The sequence below is a fragment of the Diuraphis noxia genome, unplaced genomic scaffold, assembly GCF_037042655.1.
Source record: "Diuraphis noxia isolate RWA-SAM2 unplaced genomic scaffold, SU_Dnox_SAM2 contig0002, whole genome shotgun sequence".
NCBI lineage: Eukaryota > Metazoa > Arthropoda > Insecta > Hemiptera > Aphididae > Diuraphis > Diuraphis noxia.
The window spans coordinates 11,459,442-11,479,890 of NW_028301712.1; the positions used below are offsets into that span (position 1 = coordinate 11,459,442).

A 20,449-nucleotide genomic window follows, 5' to 3' on the forward strand; every position below is an offset into this window, starting at 1 on the left:
AATATATAATAATTTATAAAAGTATGCCGTTGATATAATAGTTTTATTTAAACCCGAGTTCACATCGCATATGCCTACAAAATATATGTACATATTATATTTAATAGTTAATTCTATGTGAAATTTTGCGATTTTAAGAAATAAAATATGTCATTTAAAAAAAAAAAAAAAAAAAAACTATGACCGGCTATTTCTATCATAGATGTTTTAAAGTTTTTTCCTAGGCTTTTGGTCTACATATATTTCAATATTATTCGTATAGGTAATAAAAATACACCCATATAGTATTAATTACTGTGTATTGATGTATTGTATTATTTAGTTTTATTAACGTCAGCTAATGTTTTGTAGAGTACATTATCTATAATTTATATTTATATACGTTATATCTATGTTCATATCAAAGTTTAACTTATTATTATAACTCACCACCCGACCACTATCGTCAAAACTCAACACCGATCGATTCACTAAACACTAGAAAATTGTTTTTATTTATAAAGTTTCTAGCGCGTAGTTCAGCCTTAGAAAAAAAAAGTGTTGTGCTCGCACTGATATCTTCCGATAGCTTTTACACATAGGTCCGTATAATCGACACTTTGGCGAACCTGACCTAGTAACAACGACGAACGAATGGCGTTGCTAAGAAACAGTACGTGGTAGCAGTGGCGGTGAGGTATTAGTTCTCCGACACTTTGGATCTAATTGAGAATAATATTTTGCACTATTACGCACTCGTCACCGTTCGGAAATTCATTCGGATTGAACCAAATGCCTTCAATCCATCATAGGTGTATACCGTCTAAGGTACAGTGGTTGGAACAGAACTCTATGAAAAATGGATTCAAACCCGGAGTGTACGAAAAATACGGTCTGTACATGGGCAATTGGGAACATGACAGGAAACAAGGTGAGCTCACGATTAGCCATAGAAACAGAGGCAGGTCAACCGATTAAAGGTAGATTTTAATTGCCATGCGTTTAGATTGTTTCAAAATAGGATCGTCGACATAATATAGTCAGTTAAATAACTATAGTTCAAATCTTGGGGGTGCTACAATTGTTAAAATATGAATCGCTTACATAAACGGTAGCTTTTTTCCCATACCCCAGCCCAAATATTACATATTAACAATATTTAGATTAAACTATTATTCACAATATCAATATTGAAAAAGAAAATTTAAAATTCTTATTTTTTTATATACCATAATATTTTATTATTTTAAAATTTAAAATGTTAAACATATCCCATCGATAGTAGCAAAAGTGTTCAATATTTCGTCTGAGGTCATGTAATTAGCTAAGTCTGATTATGGTTTCCGAATTCGGATAGTATTATATTGTAGTTTATTTTAATATATTATTATATATATTATTTATATTATTGGTTTCCATCTAAATTGTCAAATTTCACCTTTGGATAAAATTACTTTGCTATTTAGATTCGTCTATGTCATTGTATAACTAATTATTAAGTAATTACCGTACCGTGTATTGTACCATAAAGGTCAGTTATGCCCGTTAACTTTCTATAAAATAAATAAATATTATATCATAATATATAATATACAGGTTGTGGAATTTTACCAGTTTTGTACATTGAAATTGTCATCTATAATATGTCACTACTAATCTTCGTGATACATTTATCTCTATATAAAATGAATTGTGCTAAATCATCGTTTGAGAGTAAATAAGTTTTTAAAAACCACGTGTCAGAACATATTATCTAGTTAATATTTTTTTCAATCGTGTTTAAATCACATATACGTCATATAAATGATAAAATGCTCATTATAGTTTTTTTTTTTTTTTTTTAATTTAAGAAATTTAATTTATATGAATTAATCTGACTAAATTAATTATAGTTTGGAAAAAAAAATGTTTGTATACCTATAAACAAAAAAATGGAATATTAAACAATACGAAAAACATTTTTAAATAAATTTAAATTATTATTAAAATGTGTAATTATTATAAATTTTAAATTTTAAAATTTGATTTTAACTTTCTTATATTACATTTTACTAAAAACCTGCCGTATAATAACCAAATAATATAGTTTATTTTCAAGTAAGTATTTTAAATGCATTTTTTCCATTTCATACTATTCGATTGTAAAAAAAAAAAAAAATGTTTTAATAGGTTTTATATTTTAATAATATAGCATTTAATAAGTGTAATAGAAATGTGATATATCACATATTATATTTACTGAAATAATAGTATATTATGTGTTATGCTAATTTATATTCTAAAAAATTATAAATTATTACTCATAGATTATTTATAACTGTCTTTCTAAATTTTAAATCATACTTTAAAATCAATATCATTATATTTTCAATAATAGCATGAGAAATTTTAATATTCTGTATTTTAACTATCATATTATATTCTTGTAAAGTTACTACTTGCGTGTGGCAAATTTCATTTTATGGTTTTAGCGCAAAAATGGGTGTTGGGTTTTACGATGGTGTGTGTTTCCATTTGATATTGTTTTTCGTTTACAATGATTTATTATTCAGTTCAATTTTAATACAATATATTACCTATGTCCACCTACATGATCTGTGACACAAAATATGATGCAACCTTTGGAGGGAATTCGAATACGGTATAGACTATATTTATTATATATGTATGCAGTAAGGGTTCAAAAGAACATTTGTATGCAATTAGTAAACAAATTAAAACTTCATTATTTTAAAAATATATTTTTCTTTAACCCACCTCTATGTTTATTTAAAATAAATATGAAATTTTTAAACAGCTGTAAACTCTCGAAACAACCTGTATTAAATTGAACTTTCAATAATGAAGTATTCTCAACACATAAAAACCTACTATACAGAAAAGTGATAAACACCGTTTTTAATTTTTCGTTCACTTGTACTTTTCTTAATATTGCCTTAATATTAACCTAAGTATAATAAATTAGGAAAAAAATTGAAATAATTACGTAACTGCAGTATATACCTTTTATTATAACAAAAATAAATCAATACCGGGTTTAATTTTATGTTTTAAGAAAAAAAATAGTTTTAAAAGTCAAGTTAAAATTACATTTTGATATATAATAATATTACGTGTCATCAACTATTATAATGGAAAAAGGTTTCTTTAATTTTCTTTTATTACCGTAAAAAACGAATAATCCAAACAACCATGCGCTTAACATTAAATTATATAAAATACGAATAATTTTATTATTTTATGCATGTAAAGTTTACATATTCATACGATAGTGGTATAATCTAAAGTAATTAAACTAGAAATATCGTTTAACTTTTATAATTAGGATATTTTTATTTTTTTTTTTATCAGAACATTCATTTAGTTATTTTTTTTAAATTCGTCAACTTAAATATTATACCTAACAATAACACAACACTCTCAATGAACATGCTAATTTGTCTAGATTTAAATGCAAAACATTAATTGATATAACTATTATGATATTATAATAAATTATTTATTATTTTTATTTTTAATAATTTAATATTTTACAATAATACAATGGTCACAAATATACGAAAATAATAATAAGTAGGTAAACGAAAACAACATGCTGTTTTAATGACAGTAATAATAAAATAATAGTAGTGGTAAAATGTAGAGTACTGATTAAATATAAAATATTGAGATTGAAGTGTATTTTAATGTCGATAAAATAACATAAAATAAAAAAATATGAAATGTATCCATGAATAATTACATAAAATAGAAGCCAATCATCAATAAAGTATCGCCATTCTTATAATTATATTATTATATATAATATATTATATAATATTTTTTAATAAAATCAACTGTGATGCTGGTAACCACGGAAACAAAAGTAGTGACGGATGGAGCATTTGAGTATTATTTGTATAATGTAGTAGTTGCACGCAGTATGCTACACACAATAATAATTTACAGTGAACACGATAACAATGAGGAAACCTTTAACACTTTGTGTCGATGTATGTAGTTCGTACACATAACTGACTTTTACGTTTATAACGAATAGTGCAACGGGTGTAAGTCAATATTATTATTATTGAAAAATAGGTTAGGTACACAATTATATTCTATGCATTTAGGCAAATCGATGTATGACCCTAATCACTAAAAAAAAAAGTATGGCATTAGCTGATATAACGTATTATTTGTAGTATATTTGAAAAATAGAAGCGATGGATGTTAAAAGAGATGACACCTTGACCAGCTGACCATATCTACGCGTGTATACTTTATTTTCAGTTTGTTTTTACTACATTTTTATGAGTTATCTCTGTAATAATCGTTTTCACCACGGTGATCTTTAACTGAAATTACTGTACTTTAAAATTATTTATAATATCCGTTCGATGAAAACATTACCAGTGGTAAAGGTCGAAGGACAATAACTATCTGGATCTTACATAAGATACGAACAGACACTGCAAACTTGTTGCTAGCCAAGACGTGTACACGTTTGATGCCTGTGTTGTTGTACCACTCGATAGTGATCAGTAATAATACAATATAGAAAATTTTCGTTCTGCTTTTGTTTCATTACAAATATATTAGAATATCAATATGTTAACATCGGTTTTTCGATTCATTCATTGTAGGGATAAAAAACATTAGAACAATTAATTTTTTCGTAAAATATTGTTTTTTAAATCATATTTTACAAAAATAAAATATATTAGGTAGCTACCTATTACGTCGAAGTTACACTGTGCGTAATTCATTGTTACAAAACTTACTGCATACAATCACCCACTTAATCTATTTTAATATTTCTCCTGTACCATCTTCTATTGTTTAATAATCTGTATGATGTGATTTTTAATACTCAGGAAAAGGAAAAAAGTCTTACAAGAACAAAACAGTTTATGAGGGTGATTGGATCGCGAACAAAAGACATGGTTTTGGCGTGCTGATGAAAAAAGTTGATGACCATTTTGTGTACATTTACGAAGGACAATGGATCAATGATCGATTTGTAAGTAATATTATTAAATGTATAGGTATCTAATGTAATATTGTATTATAATAACCTGAACAAAATACATATTGCTGTATAGCGAATAGAACAGTTTTCCGATTAGCTAAGGCACTGAAACAACCATGTTTTCGCAAATAACATAGGTACGACCAGTGTACATGGTTTAAAAAAATATATCTCTAAGGATAGACATTCTTTGAAATAAATATAGTGTTATCTATATTAATTATCAGTCAATACCTGTTCAGTACGTAATTAGTCTAAAATTTAGATTTGAAGTATGATTAGAATATGATTTTAACGAAAAATCTATATGTTAGTAAAAACTAAAGTTAATCAAAAAATTAAAATTAAATATTTTAATAAATACTTGATTACTTGTCATACAATAGTTATAAATGGTTTATAAATTACTCGTATTTATTTGTATTGTACGTTATGTTTTTCGAGGGGAGAGGGCTGAATGACAAATAGGTACATTTCGAGATGTTGTGAACCTTCCGATTTTATCGTTACATTAGACACAACAAAATTTCGAGTGCTTGGCAAATTATTTATACCTTTCATTTAATTTACGTGTTATATACAATAAACACGATGACGATAATATTATAGGCATTTTAATCGACAGACAAGAAGTTTCGGTATTCGTGCGCACAAAAAGTTGCGATTGCTAGTTTTATGCGAGAATGGACTTTTATAATACTATAATGTACAGTGTTTATTGTCGTCTTTATATAAAGGCTAAAGGAAAATTGTATGAAGAGGACGGCATTTACGATGGTAGCTTTTCGACGGTCGGTAACAGAATGAAATGCGGTTACGGGACCATGCGGTGGAACGACGGTGCCGTATACCGAGGTCATTGGCGCAACAACGAATACAACGGCCGCGGAAAACACGTTGAAGGTATAAACTGCATTACATTATATCATATTGTATTACTATACATATTACCTTTATACAGGATGTTCAGTTTATCACCAAACAATTTTTTTATGTGTTTTCAAAAACGTCATTACGTCATTTTATGTATATAACTGTGGTTTTCTACATTTATAAGTTTATCACTTTTGACTGGAAGCGTTTTTAGACATCATTGCATATATAAGTGAATCATAATAATTATTAAATTTATCGAATTTTTAATATGTTAATATTCTATCTTTAATCGTTTACAAATGAAACACTCATATTAGCAAACCGGAAAAATGTATTAAAAAATCACTGTTCTTCAATTCTGTAGTTTTCTGAAAAAAAAAAAAATATTGACATCACAATCAAAACCAAAAAATACCAAATGGATTCACCTAACCAAAAAATAAGTTTCAGACATTATCATAAATGTCATGAAGTAAATCTGGAGCAACATGGGAAAAAACTTGATTATGATTTTGTACATATTAGGTATATATTCATGTTGGTGTTAAACCTCAAATTTATCAATTAGAAAATTAACCCAAAACTTTTTTTCTACTTAAGTTCATTCACATCAGTGCTTTTAATGGTCTTGTGAGAGTTAATCAATCAACCATAACTTTAAAAGTGAAGAGTTAAGTCGAATTTCTGTGTCATAATTTTTAGAATCTCGTCCGTAAATGAATTAGTTATGCAAAACAAAACAACTAGTATTAACAATAACTTTTATTAATTTAATTAACATTGTTTGGCACTAATTTTATATACATTTTTGAATTAAAAATAATAAACTGTCAAAATAATCAAATTATCAAAAACTGTATTTTTGGTCCATATTTTGACGTTATATATTCATATTTTATGCTTAAATTCTGAATATTTGAATCGGCACATAATATTATTATAATCAAGTTTTTCTACTACATACAAATTATACTTAGTATTTATTCAACCGTCTTTTTATAACAGTTATATTTGTTTCGATATGCGTAGACATTTTTTTTTTTTTTTTTTTAGGAGAAATGTAGTTTTAGGATACTAAACCTACGTTTAGAAAACTTAACATTCCTTTTATGTCTGTTTGTTAGTTATTACTAGTACATGATTACGATTATTTGTATTAGAATTATAATATAACAATGGATTTATTCAAAGTAGATTCATACCATCCAATATTTAAAATACCATGCCACGCTACTGGATATTTTTCGCCAACAAAGAAAATCTATAAATCATAAATATGTTTTTGTTATTAAGTAACCACGATAATGTAAACTTTATAAAAAATACAGTCCAAAAAATAATTCAGGCTAATATAAAATTCAAATACATAATATTCATTCATTGTGAGCAATATTAAAAAAAAATATACAGGTACCTGCCTTTTAAAATATACAGATAAATAAATAATTATTTTTTTATCTTATATATTATTATAGAATTATAGTTTATTATGTTTTATTTAAAAACTTTTAAAAACTAACTTTTTTAGGTATAAAACAATCATCATGTACTTGCTACTTTAGGTAAAAGTATAATATAATTAGGTACTATTGCGGCCATATAGATTTTTATTTTTTGTTTTCAACATCTATAACGATACTCGTCTTACAGCAAACGGTAACGTTTACGACGGACAATGGAAAAATGGTCTGAAACACGGCGAAGGTGTGTACATGTTTAAAGACAAAGGTCAATTGATGGATGGCGTTTGGATCGATGGAGAGCTGAAAATCAGCACCATCAAATATTTCGACCAACCGGACAGTACGCGAATACAATATATGATGCCCGAGGTATAAGCATATTATTGTACTGTAAAAAATCTGTGTTTATTAATTTATAATACATTTAATAATAACGGAGATTAATGAAGTATAATATTAAACTCTGTTAACAGATTTCCAAATCTGACGAGAAAAATATACTAAAAGCGTACGAGTATACAAAATCGGAAATACTCAAAAATCTGTGAAAAATATACAGATCATTGCGTTACAAAATTATAAATTTTATATGATATTATTATGTCATGAGTATAATTTATACGGTATGATAGAATAATACGCTATATATTGTGTACCGTGAGGGATGGGGTAACGTTGAAATAGTCTAGCTAAGCGTGAATGATTTTTATGTGTTTTCCATGATCCAACAATGCAGTCAAGAAATGTTATGTCGTATGGTTACTCCCTTTCATAAGGACAGTTTTACGAGTTCACACAAATAATAAGGATAATACATTAAGCACAGTAGATTTAAACTAGAAATCCCGAATTGGTATCCGAATATTTTGGTCCAACTCCTTTTGTTAAGCTTGATGAAGTATCCCAATGATTAAACATTATTCGAGGGTAAGAGTAAGTATGGTGTTATGATCAGGGTTTCGAACGATATGGTTATATACTAAGGAAATGAATACAACATATAATATGCAAATGCAAGACTTCCTTTGTAATTATTACTATACACTTATAATATACATAATTATCAATTTATTTAATCACATATACTCATTATTCAGAAAATTTAAACATTTTTGGAAAATATTATTTTAGATAATTTGACGAAAATAACAATGTTTTTGAAAACAAAATTATACCTTTTACAATTATTTTATCGTTATTAGTTTTAAGTTTTTAAATGTAGTATAGTTAATATATTTGTAGGAAAGTTTATTTATCTATAGTTTACTCGGTAAAATAATTTTTTAGTTTCCATGCAATGACATTTGTAATACATAATAAAATTTTAATTTTTTCATTTATGCAGCTGTCTTCCTAAGAAATATTCCTCTTTTAAGGATAATGTAGAGAACTGAATAATCCATCTTTTTGTTTTTTTGATCATTATTGTAAAATTTGTCAAACTATAATATAGTTTCATTATAGTAAGTTATTCTATTTTTAGTTTCAGTCCGTGGAAGTCATAATAATAATAATAAGTAATTTTGATGAGTAGAGTAGAGTAGTGAATTAACATTTCGAGGAGTACCTACCCATCTGCTGTCAAAATGTAATAATCAAAAATAATAATTGGAATTATGAAATAAAAATAATATTGTTAAAAATGTTATTAATTATTCTAAAAATTTAAAATAAAAAAGTTATGTTGATAAAGATGATAAAAACATAATTTTTTTCAAATGTAAACAGTATGTAAAACTAAAAGATACAAAAAATTACATCTTGATGAAATAACAATCCACACGGTATATCATACCATCTACCATTAATAATTTTATGTTTACAATATAATTTACTTGTTAAACTTTATACAACGTGATACGTAATTGTTTACTTTAAAATAAACTTTAATGATCATTATATCATGATTATAATAATTATAATAATAATGTTATATATAATATAGTAATTATAAGCTCATAGACTATTATCAATTATTAGTAACTAAAACAAATTTTAAATCATTATCATCTTATTTTGTATAATAAAACACTATTATACATTCATCTATAATATTATGCTTTGTTATACTCAGTGAATGCTCTCCACATAACTTTTATCTTAATAATTAGTCTTATTATGGGCCATTTACTCTATATCTCATAAGTATGATGTTTGCGTTATTGCATTTCAATGGAACTACAAATTAATATATTATGATTATTATGATTATAGTCACACGGCGTTTTGTATAGGCAATTCCGATACATACATGTCGTGGAAGGAGGAAACAATAATTTATTCATCCAGTAATACAACGTATAACTATGAAATTTTTTATCATGTAAAAAAGTCATTATACTTCTACAAAATAAACGTATAAGGTTAGGTTTTATACAATTATATATTTTATTCAAGTACTTAATTATTATTATTTATAATATACTTTTCAGTATAATATTATTCTCGCTTAGCATTGTTTTGAAATTGTAAAAATTTAAAAATTTAAAATACAATGTTTAACTTTATAAGATTAACTTTTATAATTCTATAAAAAATCTTCAACAACTATACAATGAAATGGTAGATCGTTTTCATTCCTCGATGCATATTGTGTAATATTATAATATATATAATATTATTATATAATTTTTATAAAATTATCAACATTATTTTAAAGTCATCGTCCATCGTTTATATTATTCATCTAAATAACTTTGGTGTTCGAACCATAGCATTTTTCTCGAAATAAACATTGAACACATAATTGTTCAGTTTGTGTTTTACACTGTTAAAATATGGTTTTTTTTGTTTTCATTGTTCGAGGATGAACTAAAGGGTTGTATTATAACTCAATGGGCCACCGGGCGTTGTTGTGGTGTTATAAGGGAATACCGATTGTCAATTGGAATGTATAGTCGGAAATCCATTGATAAATTATAACGATATTATAGATGAATCAATATTTTTTTGTCAAAACTAATTCTAGGGTTTTAGCTATCCTCTTGAGCAGTTCAGTTCTTAGAAGAAGTAATATTAACGAAAATTATACCAATCCCTGCAGATTTTTCTTAATTACTGTTATTATATTTTTAATTAAGTTAAGTTTGTTTAAAATTGTTGATTTTAACTGGATTTTATCATTTATTTTTATTTTACAATATTATGTTGATTTTTTATTTGTTTTACGTTCTGATCGGAATGATGATCTCTTAATTTTACAATAAAGCAATGATTATAATTTTTATTTTTGTATCTGTCATCATATTTTGGGTAGTAAAAATGCTTTGATATCCAACATAGTGGGGATATTTATCATAAAATTGGATCTAGTTGGTTATTTGAGCTCTTACGTTTACTTTAAATGTAAAAAAATTAGTACCATCAATGAAATATGATACATGATTTCGCCAGTACATAGTCGTATCGATGAGATTTATACAATATTATAATATCACAAAAAAGGTATAACCTCTCTCATCGTCTGATGAAGGATCATTTACTAATTAACTAAATATTATGATGTAGATACCTTATAACTGAGCTCCAGTATACGATAGCGACGATGAAGAATACAATTATATAGATACTACGCCATCACTAGAATAGATCAGCCATCGAGCAATACTTAAAACGAAACGGATGATTATTATTATATTAATATCACCGGAAGCATTCATCGCCAGACTTATCTCGCGCACGCGTGTGCACTAGGTATAATAATATAATATATAGCACCATAAAATACATATAACGCCATTCACTACCCGCAGGATAGTACGCATCGGCTCTCCAAAACCCCATTAAGTATACAACATATAGTTAGTGTAGTGGCTATGCAGTAAGTATATGTATATTATGTTATAGCAACAACAGCAGCGGTGCATAATCCCTCAGAATCGTATACTTATTGTTTACGACCAAATTAGATATTAGTATTGCGCTGTCGGTAGCGCGTGTGGTGTGTGTGTGTAGTATTATAAGTTATATCTTATAATATAATAATATAATAACATGTGATATTGCTATAGAAATATTCCAAAGGCTATGGATTATAAAGATCGTATTAGTCCAAAATATGAAAAAATTAAAAACACGAAACTGAACGTTCCTCTCTCAACTAGTCATCAAAAGTTACAGTAATTTGTTTTTTTATGTATATTGTATTATATTACATAACATCATTATTACAAATTTATCACCCACTCAGTATCTCTAATTAGAATTTGCAATTTCACTTTAATACGATGTATTTAAATTTCTGTATTATTTAAGGAGTTTCTATATATACAAACTTCTATTTTTCAAATTGAGATTCCCCTTTATTATTGAAAAATATTTAATGGATGATTTCCTTAAAAAGTTTGATGAATCTAAAGAAAATTGTTAATGATTAGTTTCTAAGTTATAAAAATGTTTATACTTTATTTACTAATCCTTAAAAATGGTTTTATAAAAATAAGAGCTATGTATATGTGATAATGGATTCAGTATTTATCATACGTGAATCATTTAATAAAAATATTTATATTGATAAACCAAAAGAAATTACTAATTATTAATTAAATTTTTCGAATTATCCAATCTCCATTATCATAGACAATAAACATATTATCTTTAGTACACAGAGTTATATGACACAAAATCTATTCTCTTGAATTTTGAACAAGATACATCAAACGTCTAAAAAAAAATCTGCCTTATAGTTAAATATAAAATACGGGAAAGGGAGTTCCCATTTTAAAATGGAAGTTTGTATTGTCAAATATATTTTCTTATGTTTTACAAAAAATATCAAGTATCTTAAAATATGGTCTACAGATGTATTATAAAATTATAACGGTCAGAATAATCTTGAATATATGCATAATTTAAGGATAAAAATAGATGGGAGCATACTTAAAACACCACCATTTATAATGTTTATATTGTTTAGAGAGGAGTATCTGATTTGACGAGTTATCAGATTGTTATTTATGTTTTTTTGAATATCAAATTTATAAGGTATATTTTAGTATTATTTAATTTTCATAATAATACATGTTATTAAATATTTTTTAGAAGAAGATTAGCTAAGACTTAATGGACTGCAAAACCAAACCCCCACCAATTAATCCTAGTTTGAATATGATCCTGGATTTGGTTGTTTATTTAAAGTAATTTATTATATTATTACCATCGTTATTTATACCGGTTGGTTAAACTCATACCACTACATAATAGTATTACAATACGCTGATATAATATTGGAATAGTAGACGAAGGTTGGCGCAGAGCAGCGCCAAGGGAAACAGTACGACTACTAAAGATAAGCGAGTTATGCCACAGCAACAATGGACATTATGAATAAAGGGTGTTTGAGGTTGATGGTTAAATTTAGTCCAGCCTACCCAGTCCTAGTAAAATGAAAAAAAAAATAAGATGATACGCAGTTTTTAAAAGATTTAAATGATTTAAAACCAAGTTTAGTCGATTGCTGGAAGACTAGGTTTTTCTATTCAGTACGGGTTTTTAAAGACGTTCCATATCCATACAATAACAGAAAAATAAATAGATGATATTTCTTACACTTAGTCCTCCATAATACACTGAAATAGACAATTTAATGTAGAATAAAAACTTACCTAATTAATATTTTACAATAATAAAATTTACTGTTTTATATCAATTAAAAATACGTATCCAATTTTGTCAAAGTGTCATACATCTAATAGGTAAAAATCTTTAAAATTTTTTTTTGTAATTTTGCACTAAATTTTTGTTTGTAATAATAGTAATGACATATTACGAGAGACTTTGTAATACTATATTATTACTAATATTATTGTAACAATATTGCACAACACCGAATAAATACATTTGACAATTTTATTGTACGCCAAATTTTGAACATGCAACGACATTCTTTAGCTAATTCTCTTGCACACATGGTCAAAATATCATAATTTTTAAGTATGGTATTGAGAATTTGTGAATTTTATTATTTGGCGAGGGTGATAAAAAAATATGTTTTCTACTCCACTGCGTTTCATGAACGGAAATGATATTAAAACGAGCGTTATTTTTAATTTTTATTTTCACAATTGTTTTTATTGCCACCGTCGTCGTGCGCTTCAAACGTTATGGCCCTCACGTAACAGTAGGTTTATGGCACAACTTCAACTATACAATATTATATTATACATATACATAACATTTCGTTTGTATAAATATAATATTCTACGCGAATATAATACATATGTGAGTATAAAATTATTTAATATACGTACACTCCACGTGAGTGTGTGTGTGTTAGTAATCACACATAAATCCACCACTACAACCGCCGTGGTGGGGACTTAAAACGGTAATAAATGACTAATGCTGCACGCGTTTATATATACATGTTCATGTTTTCGTCGCGTGATAAATAATCGCAAGAGGCAACAGAATTTCTCACTATTAAACTTGTCGGTGCTCCGGTTTTCAATCGTCCGCTGTTTTTAATTTGACACGATTATTCACTGGTAATAGGGTTAAAAAATATATATAGCCTTTCGTCACGGCCTCAATTTTCAACTAAGTATAGTAAATTAATCATTTATGCGAACCATCGGTTGAGAGGTGGTGGATAAACGAGAGTGGAGCAAACAGTAATACACACACAACCAGCGAAATAACAAACGCATAGAAGTGCAAAAGAATTTTAAGAGACTGAGGCTAAAGAGATAGATATACGAATCCGTTCTCATCATAACCACTTACTAGGGAACACATTCAACAGTAGGTGCATATTATTATATCATATACATGTAATATTATAGGTACACGCTTCTTCCCATTGATATTACCAATTAACTTCGGCAACATTGAAGAAATTCCAAGGCATTATTAAATGTTTTTGCTTTCTTTTATAATTAGTTTTAACAGTCTGAAGAAACTTTAATTAAATTAATTTTCTATTGGATGTACCACCGGGGATTCTATCACCATCACACTCTACGACTAATGCAACAACAATAACAACAACAATTCAGGTTATAGGTATATACCGTTGATTTTTATTTAATTTAATTTTTTTAGTAATCGAATTTGTTTTTCTTTAGTTCAATTAAATTCATACACGAATTAACTAAACCTTTCGACCTATTAAAAATATTATAAATGGGTGATTATATTAGCATTTTTGCCGTTATTTACACGTATCTAATGAATTTTGAATTTGAATTATTCTGATATTAATATTTAGTACTATTTGTTAAGTAATACTAGCTTATAAGTACTGATTCTATCATTCTATGTTTGATTAATTCACATTGAAATAATAATTATCCTATGCCACAATGCTCTTTTAATTCAATGCATTTTAATATTGATTGTTTTTAATTAATTAGATTAAATTAAATTTGAAAAAAAACTATAATTCATAGAAAAATCAGAATTACGTTTGTTGTATAATACAAAGTTCATCATAAGAGTTAACAAAATTTTAACTGATTGCGTATGATTTAGAAATGTAATATTATGTTTATTTACACTATAATATGTTTTGTGATTGAAATTTACAAATAAAATATGTTTATTATAAATAATGTATTATCTGTTTAATAATATAATTTTAAATGTTTAAAAATAAAAAAAATATATAAATTATCATACGAGTATGATACATTAATACTAGCAGTAACAAATACTCAACGAATATTATAATCAATAGATTAAATTATTATAATCATAATATTATTTTAATCTTGACCTAGAAGAGTTTGATATATAAACGTTGTTTACATTATGTTGAAGAAATGTAATTACAATATTCGTTAGATATTATACTGATTGTAATTATGTATAAACTGTTAAGTTATTTTTTAATCTGTCTGTTTGACTAAGATTACTAAGTGATTGGAAATTGTTTATTATTCGTCCTATAAAAGATCTTTTCATTGCACTTTTTTATTTTTAGAAAGAATCAGTAATATCAACCCATAACTTATTATATTTTAAATTAGTTTCTTTTTTACAGTAATTTGTTGTTTTCGGGATTTACAGTTGTAATAATAATATATAACAAACTAATTTAAAAACCAAAAATTTGCCAAATTTTTTTATAAAATATATGCACCCTCTAATGAGTTATTAAAGTTATGGTCTAGAAATGTAATGTTCTTTTTGTCCAAGTTGAGTAACTCGAATGAATCTTAAGTTTTTCCGTACTCTTCAACATAATATAACTCGTTACGTATATTTATAATTCACGTTAGATATGAGCCAGTTCATTAGGTTTTTGACTATACGAGATTATACATATACACTATAATAACCTAATAAAAATTTATTCGATGTTTTCATTTTGCGATGTAAAATATCTCAAAGTAAACTAAAAATGAAGTTAAGTTAAAATTAGACACAGACACAGATAACAATTAATAACACAAATAATAAATATTCTTACATAAATCTAAGATGATAATAATAAAAAAAAAAATTCAATTTTTAGAATTTAAATTTTCGATATTAGGTATTATTCCTACTTAGTCATTTATTTAAAAAAATGTATTGCATACACCTGAATTATTAATTATTATTTAACAATAATGAAAAATGGATTAAATTAATTTAAATATTTAATGTTAATAATGCAGCTCCGTTTAATTGAATTTAGTATTCATTTATATTTTGAGATAACTTTTAATAATATTTTATGATATTATATAACTATAATACATAAAAGCGATTTTTTTTTTTATTAAATTACCGTCGAAAATATTAAAACTTACTTACCCACTTTTACGTACCTACTGCTCGTCATTGTTTCCAGTTTTTCATAATTTATTTATGTTCATAATTTATGAGTATATTATAAGCACTTGACTTGTAAAAACATAACTCCTATCGTAACATTGGAAAACCAATATTTGTATTGCAAATTGTGTATTGTGTAATATATTATACATATTTGTATAACTTTTAATATTATATTTTGTATAACAGCAAGGAAATATAATATAGTATTTTAGTTTCCTTATACATTTACACCGAAATATCGACTTATTTAATATGTAGAATTTTTATTTACTTATTTATTTATTTTTGGCTCAACGTAATGAAGGTGAAATTGTATTTTATGATAAATGTGGGGGTGAAAGAAAAAATGAATTCTCGCTTGGGATTTCTAATGTAATCTCGTACAGTTCAATGGAATTCTGCTAGACGATGTTCTCGTCGCACGTCCCTCATACGAGCACTGTCAAAATAATTTTCCCTGTGGAATTCGGTCTTGCTAATTCAAAAAGGAAACCGATCATTGAACAGGAAAAAAGAATCAACGAGTTGTCAGGACGGGGTAAAAAAAATAAAAAAATATTCTTCAAAAATACATGAAACATTCTTGCATTTTATTTTATTTTATTTTTTTGCTTTCAAAAGGTTGCTTCCCTGGCTAAAGAAATGTATTTCGTAACTCATTCACTCAAACCAGTGGACTGTAAACTTATTGTTATATCGGATGCTCTCCCGTGTCCTACTGCTAGCGGACAGAGTGCGTTCACGACATTTTGCTAGAAGATAAGAAATATACTTAGTTATGGGGTTCTATTTTACCGTATGATGTCGTATTAAATTATTCATAGCACATCACAATTTTTTCGAAATTATTATTATTATTATTTTTTTTTTTTTTTGTACCAATTTAAATGTTACAATAGTCAATAACTAATTCAAAGCCAATACTATTTAAATCAGCGTTACAACCAGTAAATTCTTAATGATTATCTACCAGTCTATCAAATCGATTAAATTGTTGTGGCAATATTTATCTGAAAATGAAATAAGATTAAAAATCCATAATTTTAAAGTTATTTTGTTATTATATAGTAAGGAAATTAAATTTCATAAAGATTTTAAATCGAGGAATAAAAATTGAAGAACACAACAAATAAATATTATATGTGTATCATTCTGATTCCGTTAAAAAACTACGACAAATCTACTTTATCAGTTCAAAATTGCAACTGACTACAGTAAAGTAGATAGATAAAATTATAAAATTCAATATCTAACATAGATAGTAATTTTTTAAATTACATTTCAATAAATATAGAAAATAAATAAATATAATAAGTAGGTACTCTAAAATTCAATAAAACTCACATTTTATAATATTTTGAAAGAATAGAATGGAAAATATTGAATATACTTTGGACAGGTAAATATTGTAAAAAAATCTATATTCAAAATACACTAATTTATTAATTTCAACATATATTTTGATCTTACATAGTGTGAGAATTTGTGGTTTTTTCATGTCACAAAAACTACCCACGAAGAAAGCGTTCCCCTTTGAGACCCGAGGGTCAAGTCGGTGGAACTCACATGCTTTGATACACGCATGGAACAAAGAAGTTACAAGATTTATGTGGGGAAAGAAAATAAGTTGATTAATAAATAAATAATGAGACTAATAAGTTTAGAGTATACGGGTGTATTTTACACAATATTCAAAAATAAATTAAATAAGTCATAATGATGGCATTGTTGGCTTTCTTTACAAATTATTTAAAATATAAGTTTGGTGTACGGCAATGTTGGGCAAAATATAATATATTTCGGCACATGGCAAGTGCATAGGGAATGCAATAAAAAATGAATATAGTTGGGCATATGGCATGTGAAAGGAAATGTAATGGATAAAAATACAAATAATAATGTTACGGCTCCAGCGAGCGGTTACCGAGCACATAATGATCATCATATGTCGGTATGACATACATATAACATATACATTTATATGTATTAAAGGAAACGATCCACGGCTCCGCGTGACGGTTACCGGGGCACCTCTTAGGAAAATCGGAGTGTACATAAAAAATAAATGATGGTGATGCATAATGAAAATGAAAAAAGGGGAAATGTTAGGGGAAAAATAATACTTGACGACGACTGTTTGTACTGAGCTGATGATGTTGGAGATGGCTTCGCCCGCCACGGGCCTATGGCGTCGCTTCAGCCCATCATGGTGGTATTCCGCCGAAGGTGAAAACAAATAATAAAAATTTCAAGTCCGGGAGACGTGTCGCGAGAGTCAATGGCGTTGAGCAGAAAAAACGAACACAAGAAATCGGTCATCGATGGTGGCGAAAAACAGACAACCCGGCAGTTAACGTCGGTGGCTGGTCGTAGGCCGTTGCGGCGTCTTGATATTCTTGGGTAGAGGGGTGGTCAGTGTCGTCGCGTCGGGAACTTTCGTACAATGTATATAGTTGGGAAACAGGTTGCCCTGCCCGTATGCGCCAGCGACTGCGAACGCGACGCCCGACAGCGACGGCGGGGCGCAAGCTGCGACATCGACGCGATGAACACTGCATCGTGTGGGGAGGTCGGGGGACTAGTATTACATAACAGAGTTTTTGTCATTATCATATTTAATGAGCGCATGCATAATAATAGAGATTATGGAAATACTATGTGTTATATAATGAAAGGACTTGGACATATTATAAGATTATACTAATGATAATATGTAATATTCTAATAAAAGAGCCTCAAAATTCTGCGACGTTACAATAGATTTAACTATACATTTTTCAATTTTTGTTCTCGACAGGTTTGAAAATACTATAGTCACATTAACAGTAAGGTATTGTTAAAAATAATAAGATTTATTGTATCTTAAAATCCCCAGAGACTAATAAATAATAAACATGATGTGTATCGGACAGTAATAATTAATAATTAATATTGGTTAGTTTGGTAAATTAAAATGTGGATGACACACGACATAATAGTGTCAATAGAAAATGGCTTTTGCTTAACATGTATGGAACATTGGTAAGGTTTATCCTCTTTTGACTTTGCCGATCAATATTAAAACCGAGCCAATATTTTACGGAATAATTTCAAATAATTTTTCAAATTTAAAAATAATTTATTAATATATTATTTGCTATTAACCATTTTTAAACGAAAATTTCTAATTATTGGTAGGTATCTTAACTTAATAAACATTAGGATATGAACCGTATTTATACAACTTGGGTACACGAGAAATCATTTTTCGTGAATTGTAACTATATTCACCAACACACATTAAAATTTCTCAGAAGTGGATTCTGACGAAACGTGAATATGAAATCAAGATGAATACATCATTATGAAATATACGTTTGCATTTAGCTAAAAGTTATTTCCTCATAATTTTAGCTAAACTGCAGATATGACATAGGTAAGTACATGTTATTTTTTGTGAATGTATCAAGATAAATCGAATAGAATGGTTTTATTTAAACAGCAGTTAACTAAGATATATAATGTATTGTTTATTTATTCGTAAAAAAAGGCTTTGCGGCTTAATACTATAATTTTTAAAGTGACTTTAAAAGTATAAATATTAAAAATATTCCATAAAAGTATACTTACTTTCATTTTTTTTTCTTTTGCATAAATATATCTTAAATCATATAATTTTTACGTTAGATAAAAATAAAAATGTCAACTTAATGAGAAAAGAGCCACAAAAAACATGTCTTACAAGCGGATATCCAACCTCAATCAATCACATCATCACTGAATATGACACATAATAGGCCTGACAAAAATACAACAAACCTGAGCACCTTCAAAACACACTGAGTTCGCAAAAATATTATTATTTATAAAAAAATTGAAGTGTATGATCCATATTAAAATATTTACGTACTTTATTGTTTTAAAAAGTCAATGGTCACGATATCAAGACTTCATTCTTATTAATAATAAAAAAAAAAAAAATGTATTGTATAATCACTTTATATTAGTAAATTGTTCACCTAACGATGAAAAAATATATGTATTTTAATATAATATTATTTTTTTTCTAGTGATGAATGACTATGATTATGAAAATTTACTCATATTTAATGTAAGACTTTTTTGTTTTGAAATATGTATATAAGTAAAGACAATGGTTGGTATCTATAGACAAATTGTACAAATAAAAGAAGATGAAAATAAACATAAAATTGATAAATATACATTAACCTCAATCAGTAAATTAAAACACGAGGGAAAAATATAACGAATTATCGAAAACTTTGATGAAGTTCATGAAACAGTTATTATTTGAATAGGCTTATTAGAATTGACTATAAGAATAATAAAAAATATGTTCATTATTGTAATTTTTAAA

The 20,449-nt window shown here is 26.9% G+C and overlaps 1 protein-coding gene across 1 annotated transcript; it reads left to right on the forward strand.

The window, feature by feature from the left end:
* The first annotated feature begins 745 nt into the window (after positions 1–745).
* Positions 746–8,422, forward strand: LOC107173483 (uncharacterized). The gene is made up of 5 exons (XM_089220389.1): positions 746–910; positions 4,836–4,981; positions 5,728–5,893; positions 7,517–7,698; positions 7,803–8,422. Exons 1-5 carry the CDS (start codon positions 772–774, stop codon positions 7,875–7,877), a joined length of 708 nt encoding a protein of 235 aa, XP_089076515.1. The 5' UTR covers positions 746–771; the 3' UTR covers positions 7,878–8,422.
* The last annotated feature ends 12,027 nt before the right edge of the window (positions 8,423–20,449 follow it).